The sequence below is a fragment of the Enhydra lutris genome, unplaced genomic scaffold, assembly GCF_002288905.1.
Source record: "Enhydra lutris kenyoni isolate GAN:26980312 unplaced genomic scaffold, ASM228890v2 scaffoldscaffold30, whole genome shotgun sequence".
In the NCBI taxonomy this organism is placed as follows: Eukaryota; Metazoa; Chordata; class Mammalia; order Carnivora; family Mustelidae; genus Enhydra; species Enhydra lutris.
Genome location: NW_019154114.1, coordinates 6,414,126 through 6,424,030, shown reverse-complemented (window position 1 = coordinate 6,424,030; position 9,905 = coordinate 6,414,126). Strand labels below are relative to the sequence as shown.

The 9,905-nt window shown below is 39.8% G+C and overlaps 1 protein-coding gene across 4 annotated transcripts in view; it reads right to left on the bottom strand.

Annotated features, from left to right (window-relative positions):
- The window catches only part of LOC111152770 (nuclear factor of activated T-cells 5), a 107,789-nt gene that overhangs the window by 1,813 nt on the left and 96,071 nt on the right, over positions 1–9,905 (bottom strand). For all 4 annotated transcript variants that reach the window (XM_022511393.1, XM_022511394.1, XM_022511395.1 and 1 more), the window contains 3 exons: positions 4,620–4,768; positions 1,367–3,869; positions 465–708 (listed from right to left, as the gene is read on the bottom strand). In XM_022511393.1, coding sequence (XP_022367101.1) covers positions 473–708; positions 1,367–3,869; positions 4,620–4,768 — 2,888 coding nt within the window. In that variant the 3' untranslated portion in view covers positions 465–472. The remainder of the gene's footprint in view (positions 1–464; positions 709–1,366; positions 3,870–4,619; positions 4,769–9,905) is intronic.

Genomic DNA, 9,905 nt, shown 5'->3' with positions numbered 1-9,905 from the left:
CCTGCTTCCTCCTCTCTCTCTGCCTGCCTCTCTGCCTGCTTGTGATCTCTCTCTGTCAAATAAATAAATAACCTTTAAAAAAAAAAAAAAAAAAAGAGAGAACCAACAGAATGAAGGTATTAATGAAATCAAGGAACGACTACAGTTGTGTACATAAACAACTGTATTTGGAAAATAGGAGGGTGTAGCTAATGAATGGGATGTGGGCTCTCTGCTCAGCAGGGAGCCTGCTTCCTCCTCTCTCTCTGCCTGCCTCTCTGCCTGCTTGTGATCTCTCTCTGTCAAATAAATAAATAAAATCTTAAAAAAAAAAAAAAAGTGCCATCTTGTGAGAAAGTCGTATTTCAAAAGAGTAGGGTCTAAAGAGTGTTATTACTTAAACCCAAATCTGATACAGTTTATGTCAGAATAATACAATTTATCGATGCTTTTCAATAAAAAAGAAGCCAAAATGCAATACTTACTCATCCAGTTAAAAGGTGCCAGTCAAGTTGTTCCCTTGGTTTTGCAATGAAACAAGCAAATCAATCTTTTCAATGTTCTGGTTGGCATTTATAGAGGATGCTAGTGAAGAATTTTCTGGCATTTGCTGAGAAAGAAGTGTTGTCACAGGTGGCTGGCCCTCATTCTGGGGTTGGCCTGGCTGACTTATGGCCATCAACTGATCTGGCAAGGTAGCTGGTCCAGAAGTTAAAAGCTGACTACAGTCTGCAGAGACATTTAAAATAGAGAAGCTACCTGATTAGTTACTTTCTGTTAGGATTCATAAGAAGATATTTATTAGTTGCCGGGGCAAATTCATAATTGTGCTTATTCAAAAAAGAACCAGAAGGGAGGCACGTGACAGCCCCCCAAAAAGGTTTTCACCAAACGGTACCAGAATTCATCCCAGGTCTCCTCTAAGTGATATACAAATACAACTTTGCTTCGTTAATCTTAAGGCCTACACATTTTCCTTGGTATATAAATATTAAAGATGAGTTTCTACCTCCTTGGAAACTACTTGCTTTAATTGGCAGAGACATTTTGTCATTCTTACTTCATTTTCCTTTCAAGTTTATAGATTAAAATGGCAAACACATTCATTTACATTCATGACCACATTTAGTCCTCCCAATATCCTTTTTGAGTAAGTACATAATAGTATCACCATTTAAGATATGGAAACTGAAGCTTTTGCAGGTCACATAACTTGTCCACGATCTCATAGTATATAAGTGGTATAGCTGGGACTTGAACTCAGTTTTAAGTATAATCTGTGCTCTTAAGACCCCTGTGTTTTGCTTCCTTTTAATAAAAATAATAATGATCTGACCATTTCAACTAGTAACATTTAAGAAATAAGAAATCAGAAAGAGTTTCTTACTATTTTGAATGCCAAATAAGAACATTCCGGAAGTCTGTTGAGATGAGCCAGGAGAATTCTGTAGTTGGTTCATCGTGCCTCCAGCAGTGTTGTGAAACAAAGTCGCCTGTGGCTGAGGTGAAGATGTGGCTCCCTGGATTCCAGGCATGTTGTTCTGAGGGGAATAAAGAGGAGACTGCTGCATGTCTTGTTGGTTCATACTAGTCTGCAAAGCAGACATGGATGCTGGAGAGAGGAACAGTGTTACTTGCTGCTCTTGAGAACTGGGTGACCCTTGGACCAACTGAATCTGAGGAGAGGTATGGAATAAGGAGGTTTGTGGCGACTCAGACTGGGTAGGACCTGGGTTCTGAAGAGAGGAAACTGGAGGCTGGTTCTGAAATTGCATGGGCTGCTGCTCTTGATTCATTGGAGCCATATTATTTTGTTGGTGAAAGATGGATTGGTTCTGTTGCTCCTGATTAGCCATTGGATTTTGACTTGGGTTGAACATCATGTTTGGTGGTGGCTGCTTCTGAGATGCCATCGTGGCCATGGTGTTCTGATTACTGAACAAAATGCTCTGCTGCTGTTGCTGCTGCTGCTGCTGCTGTTGCTGCTGCTGCTGCTGCTGCTGCTGCTCCTGGGACGGAGAGTTACTCTGGATAGCAACTATCGAGTGCTGAGACTGGAAGATTGTTCCTTGTTGGTTCTGAGGCATTGGATTAGGAGGCAGGGAGCCCAGCGACACTTGAGGCTGGAACATACCTTGCTGGGAGGGTTGTGCCTGTTCCTGGGAAAGCATAGGGGTCTGGATGTGTGATATTGGAGCCTGCTGTTGGAAACCAGCTTGCTGCTCAGTGTTAGATGTTGACTGAAGTGGAGAAATGGAGTTCTGAGCTGCAAAAAATGAAATCTGTTCTTCTTGGGCTACTGTGTTACTCTGAAGATTATTCATTGGACTTTGGGAAAGAAACAGGTTGGCCGACTGCTGGTCTTGAGGAACAGAAGAGCCCTGGAGCACAGCCATGGTACTCTGAGAGTGAAACATTGGAGGCTGCATTTGTTCAGAGGATGTTGTAGAAGTCTGACTGTGGACAATAGGACTTGGGCTGTGGAAAATAGAACCTTGAGTTTCCTGGGAAAGGTTCTGAGCATCAGCAATAGGATTTTGAGGATGAAAAAGTGGAGCCTGTGAATGAGAAGACTGCTGCAAAAAATTCCCAGACTGGAGTGACATCATCTCATTACCTTGCTGGAATAAACCATTACCTTGCTGCTGAGTACCATTATTCTGCACACTCATCATACTTTTCGTAGATGAAAAAAGGTTAACTTGAGATTGACTATCCCCACTATGTTGCATTTGGACCATGGTCTGAAAGACAGTGTTCTGAATCTGCTTTGCTTGTGCTCCAGGTTCTTCTCCATCTCCTGAACTTGATGTCTGGAACATGGTCGTGCCAGGGGTTGCAACCTGTTGTGTGGTGGTTGTAGTAGTTTCATTTCCAGAAACTGCAGGTGGAGAAGAAAACAATTCACACTGCATTTGCATGTCCTCATTGGTAGATAACGCACTCATGATGTGAGACGTCTGCTGGTAAACTGGAGATTGCTGAAGGTTCCCATTTGCTGACGCAGGGGAAGGAAATAGCTCAGACTGGATCTGGGCAGCTGCCTGACAAATACTCTGCTGCATCTCCATCACCATTGCAGCTGATGATTCCATCACTTGTTGCTGTTGCTGTTGCTGCTGCTGACTGGATAATGTGTTTTCAGTCGGTGGATGAACACTTTCAGCTCTTCCAGCTATTAAATTATCTGGTCTAGTATGGACTGCTGGTTCTGTTGAGGAAAACATTCCAGGGCTTACACTATTTTGAATTTGACTGACTTGTTGAAAAATGTCTGCACTAAGCTGTTCTTGAACATTCTCATTACCATCTGGAGCAGAAAATAAAACTGAAGATAACTGTTGTTGTGCCTCTAAAACTTGCTGGACCAAGTCAACATTCCCACTGCTGCCACTGGCAGTACTGCCTGTAAAACTTCCGGCTTGCAAATGTTGAATCGTATTCTGTAGTTGACTCACGCTATTCGGTGATGGGAAAATATTGGATGAAATCTGCTGCTGTAAAGTCTGCGCTTGTTCTTGTAGTGGTGACTGCTGCTGTGGCTGGGATGATTCAGTCAGGTGTGACAAATTAACCACTGTACCATCTGACTGTAGCACTTCTCTAGACTGGGTTTCTCTGGTCTGAAACTGGGTTGCCTGCTGCAGTAGTGCATCACTGGTGGGCAGCTGACTGGAAGCAGAAACTGCTGGAAAGGTACCAGGCTGTGAAATGTCCTGTGTTTGGATAGTTGTCAGGGTCTCTGGGTTGTATGTCTTAGGCTGAATCTGCTGCTGCTTTTCATTTTCAGAAGGTAAGTGGGAAGAGGATGACGATGAAAAAGACCCATTTCCTGCTATGTTAGAGATATTTTCTAATGTTTGTTGAGTTGATCCAACTGTCTTTGTAGTCTAAAAAATAAAAATCCCCAAATAATATGTCTATATAAATATTAAGTTAACTCATAAGATACTTCAAAAATTATTATTCTAAAAACATATGTATATACAGGACCAATTTTCCACTCTACCTTATTTTTTCAGAAAACAGGTAAGACTAGGATTCTCTGATGATACCATGATATCTGTCATTAGGATATCTTTTTAATAAATGTTATAAGCACAGATAGTCAAACAAAAACTAATCAGTTTTGACTAAATCAGTTTTGACTAAAAACTAATCAGTTTGACTAAACTAACAGTCAAACAAAAAATAATCAGTTATTGATGTGCTTAGGACAGGAAGAACACATTAATTCTATTGTTCATGAATTAATAATAAATTTAAAAATACTTCCATCTTTAACATTTTGGAGGGAAAAGAATAAGTGAAAAAGGGAAAGGGAGTTACAGAAAAAGAATGGGGGAAAAAATGTCTCCAATTCTGAAAATACTACACCTACACTTTCATTAATATCCCATACCCCACAAGTCTAGCTAATATTAATTCTTCCCTTTCCAAGGTATATTGGAAATCACTTTGCAGGCTATTTTATTAGCATGTTAAATCACTCTGAAAAGCAAAACTCATTACCTGCATCTAAATAGAAATACATGTGAAATAAACAGGAAAAGTAAAAAGCACAAACATGGAGAAAAGAAATCAAACTAGCAATTTTTATAACTGAGATGAAGATGTGGGTACTAAACAATGTAACTCACCTTAAAAATAGGGGAAGATCTTTTTTCTGCTGTTACTTCCATTGGAGTAACATCTTCACTCTTAATCATACTGCTTGATATGAGTGGAGTGATCAGAGCATTAGGAAGAATATTTACCTTATCTAAGTTACAACCAGTAGTTTTCATTGCTGTATACAAACACACACAAAAAGAAAGAAAAGTTTAAAATCACTAACATCATCAACTATTTCATTCTATGATATGCTGACTCTTTGTCATGATTTAAATGTCTACTTTTTGATGCTATGCTGGCAGCATGAGATATAAAACTGGTGTATCAAAATGTGTCCTCCCTTTTTTGAAGCAGTAGAGGCTTGATGTAACTTCTGATAGGAGCCTGAATGAGACTGGGTTAAGTATCAACAAACTTACATAGTTCAATTATCAAGCTATATTCCTTAGGGTCCTTTCAAAGTACCATGAATTACATTAATCAACATTTCCACAACATATTAAGAGGATACAGCTTAGAAATACCCAGGGTAAAGCTACTCAACTACAACTCTCCTCTTAGCATATGGTTGCCTGGCCACATAAAGTAAAAAACATTTTAAGGGCTATAGGACTGTCTGAACATTTCTCTCCTCTACAAAACTCAAGTGTCTCATTAGAATATGCCACCAAGTAACCAGACAGATTTTGCTTTTCTAGCTTAATGTCTTAGAAAAGTTGTATATGCTAAGTTGACATGAGTACATTTCTCTTTCATTTTTATTTTTTAAAAATATTTTATTAATTTATTAGAGAAAGAGAGAGAGAGAGAGAGCACACGTGAAAGAGAGAGAACAAGAGAGTGAACATGAGCAGGGGAAGGGGAAGGGCAGTAGGCACAGGAAAAGCAGGCTTCCCGCTGAGCAGGGAGCCCAAGCCCCAGCCTGACGCTGGGCTCAATCCCAAGACCCTGGGATCACAATCTGAGCCAAAGGCAGAAGATTAACCTACTGAGCCACCCAGGTATCCCAGCACATTTCCCTTTTAGACAGGACTTAAATTATTTTTTCATTTCAGAAATTTAAAAACTATTTTAGGTTTATCAATTAAATTTCCAAAGCAAAACCAGCAAGTATTTTCCACTTTCTTCTACTCCAGTTTGCAGAAATAGTTACACTAAGGACATAGATTTATATGATTTACAATAGATTTACACTAAGGACAGGTAATCCATAGCAGATAAGGTAGGTTCTACCATTTCATTATATCTATTTTTTGTCCTTGATTCCTTTTCTTTGACTTCTTTTTTGTCTAACATCTGTGATACTGGCACTTAGTGCAGCCTACTGGTATCACTAATGATAGTCTTCTGAACAGAAACCTAGCCAAATTCTGACCTAAGAGTTTACCACTACTCTGAAACCCTATAGAGAAAAATACAAATTCCCCAGAAGGCATAGCTGTTAAACTTCTTAATTTAATACCGAGAAGAAATACTGGCTCTAAAGAGGACTTTATTTATTTATTTTTTAAAAGATTTTATTTTATTTATTTGACAGAGAGAGATAGATCACAAGCAGGCAGAGCAGTAGGCAGAGAGAGAGGGAAGCAGGATCCCTGCTGAGCAGAGAACCTGATGCAGGGCTCGATCCCAGGACCCTGAGACCATGACCCGAGCCGAAGGCAGAGGCTTTAACCCACTGAGCCACCCAGGCGCCCCCAAAGAGGACTTTAAAATGGCACATGGTAGGGCGCCTGGGTGGCTCAGTGGGTTAAGCCGCTGCCTTCGGCTCAGGTCATGATCCTAGGGTCCTGGGATCGAGTCCCGCGTCGGGCTCTCTGCTCAGCAGGGAGTCTGCTTCCCTTCCTCTCTCTCTGCCTGCCTCTCTGCCTACTTGTGATCTCTGTCTGTCAAATAAATAAATAAAATCTTTAAAAAAAAATGGCACATGGTATATGAACAGGATAGCTATCTTCGTAATAATTTGATTTTAAAATATTTGAATTCTGGTCTTCAATTTGTCTTACAGCTAACTGGCTAAAAACAACTCCTGTGGGAACTGATTATCTTCAGGGAGAGGGAAGTGCTCATTTAACTTCTGATATTCTATACTTTATTACTTTGAAAAACGGGTCATTTACTCATAAGTTTTCAGATCTATTTTCACCTAGATTCAAGCAACTCACAATCCAATTTTGACTGAGAAAAAACTTCAGATCATGTACAAGGCAGGTATTTAAAAGTATTTTAGAGGGGCGCCTGGGTGGCTTAGTGGGTTAGGCCTCTGCCTTTGGCTCAGGTCCTGATCTCAGGGTCTTGGGATCGAGCCCCACATCAGGCTCTTTGCTAGCAGGGAACCTGCTTCCCCCCCTCTCTCTGCCTGCCTCTCTGCTTGTGATCTCTCTCTCTCTCTCTGTCAAATAAATAAAATCTTTAAAAAAAAAAAAAAGTTGGTTTTTTTTGGTGTGACATAAGACAGACTGATCTATTGGTTCTGGTTTATGCGAAACCTGTATTGGGCCCTCTTTGGTTTTACTATTAGTAGATCAGGCCCATGGCTACTTGGCAGGTGTGGGGCATGCAGTGGGTCGACCGTATCAAGTTCTGCTGTTGCTACTACACATGTGGGTGGGGGATGAGTCAGCCCCCAGATTTTGCTAGTGGATCAGCTGCTGTCACTAGGTATAAGTCATCCCACCAAGACTCTGCCAGTCTTTGCTTTTCCTAGTTTTCAAGAGCAGACTACTCACGCTTATTTATTGATTTATTCTTTCTCTCTGTGCCTGTTGCCAGTTCTGAGCTGCAGACTTCTCTGGTGCCCAATTCAGAAAAAAGGTAGACTAAAGAAAACCCAGGAAACTCACTTGGTGTCAATCTTCAAGTTCTATGGTCCCTAGCCAGTCCGCTTTCTTCTCTCTATATTTCAAAGTGCTTTTATGATTGCTCAATTATTTCCCAGGTAATTTGGTAGATTTAGAAGGGAGGGACAGGGAAAAATAAATCTATACTATTATGTCCCAGAACCCACAACTATATCTTTAATGGATGTGTAAACAATATTAAATGGCTTGAGAGAGGTCATCCTGTCTTTCCTTCCTACATTCTCATTATATATTTATGATCCTTTACAAAGTTTCAGGCACTGTTTCAGGTTCCAGTGATGATTAAGATGGATAAAGTACTACTGTCTGGAAATTACATTTTAGTGAAGGAGGGAAAAAAAAACCCAAACATGTGAAGTCTGTGTATTATGTAAGGGTTAGGGAAGAACTTTTAAGCAAATTCAGAAAATCTACAAGGTAAATAAGATAGACATATTTAATCATCCAAATATCAAACTGAATTTGTGAAGAATAATGGTACTGATAGTTTATGCCAAACAGCTTTTATTTTTATTTATTTATTTATTTTAAAAGATTTTATTTATTTATTTGAGAGAGAGAGAGCATGAGAAGGGAGAGGTCAGAGACAGAAGCAGACTCCCCATGGAGCTGGGAGCCTGATGTGGGACTCGATCCCAGGGCTCCAGGATCATGACCTGAGCTGAAGACAGTTGCTTAACCAACTGAGCCACCCAGGCACCGCCAAACAACTTTTAAATAGTGTTCACTTCCATTCATGCCAAATAATCTTTGAAACTTAGAACAGTCTTTACTATAAGTTTGCTATTACCAAGCAGCATTTAGGTCAAGTACAAGTATGTTTGGTTAAAATATAGATTAAGATTTATAGGGGAAGAAATAGTGGAGTAAAAAACCCAAAGGTCTGGGAGCAATCTATGTTGCAAGCTGTCAGTTACTAACTGTGTGACCTTGAGTAAATCACTTAACTTCTTTAGCCTTGCTGTAAAATAAAATTGAGATATGATTTCTCCAAGCTCCTAAACCTTTCCACATAGCTAAAATCAGTTAGAGAAAAGTATATGCTCTCAACTATTTTACACACTTACCCAATTAATCACTCCTTAACAAAGCCGAAACCAAGAGAATGCACATCAATACAAGTTGTCCCTTGAACAATGTGGGGGTTGAGGCACTGACCATGACACATAGTTGAAAATCCACATAGATTTTTTTTTTTAAGATTTTTATTTATTTGACAGAGAGAGACACAGCGAGAGAGGGGACAGAAGCAGGGGGAGTGGAAGAGGGAGAAGCAGGCCTCCCATAGAGCAGGGAGCCCGACATGGGGCTCAATCCCAGGACCTTGGGACCAAGATCTGAGCCGAAGGCAGATGCCTAACCGACTGAGCCACCCAGGTGCCCCCCATATAGAACTTTTGTCTCCCTCAAAACTTAACTACTGATAGCCTACTGTTAACCAGAAGTCTAGCCAATAACATAAAGAGTTAACATGTATTTTGTATATGATTATATACTGTTTTCTTACAATAAAGTAGGCTAGAGAAAAGAAGGCTATTAACAAAATCATAGAGAAATACACTATATTTATTGGGAAAAAAAATCTGCATATAAGTGGACCTGCACAGTTGAAACCTGAGTTATTCGAGGGTCAACTACACTTTATCCTTGGGTCCTAAACCTATATCACAGAGTCTTTGAGCCATCTTTCTAGAGTGTACCCTCTTGTCTACCTGTGCCTACTAGATATAGAAAACTTCCTGGAAATATGTTCAAGGAACTGTTAACAGTTTACACTATATACCTTATATTATTTAATCTGTATTACTTTTGTGTTAAGGATATATACTCAGCTGAGTAAAACCGAAGATGAATCATGATAAACTGGCTCTAGATTTAGTATCTCACTGAGTGAGCTGTACAGTTATCCTTCTTACTCTCTACCTACTCCTTCCAAACCCTAAGGAATTAGAAACTTACTTTAAAGCAAAAGCTTTCAATATCTTTCAATAATATCACTATTTGGATATCAAGGTCTAAATCTTAATAAAATTGACAGCTATTTATAAGAATGTTACTTGGAAGATTCCTGCCAGAACACAAAGTTAGAAGTCATTTATGTTGCTCAGTCTTCATCATTGAAGTATATTTAATTAAATCTCTCAGATGAAACCTTGGCATTATACTAAAGCTCTGATTTCAAGGGATCATAAAAATAAGCCATAAGTCAAGGAAAACTGCTGGTTCTGAAAGCTACTATTTTTTCTTCATTGATCAGGAATCTCCAAATAATGATATTCCATTTAAAATGACAAGTGGGGGTGCCTGGGTGGCTCAGATGGTTGAGCAACTGCCTTCAGCTCAGGTCATGATCCTGGACTTCCAGGATCGAGTCCCGCACTGGGCTCCCAGCTCCTTGGGGAGTCTGTTTCTCCCTCTGACCTTCTCTCTCATGCTCTCTCTCACTCATTC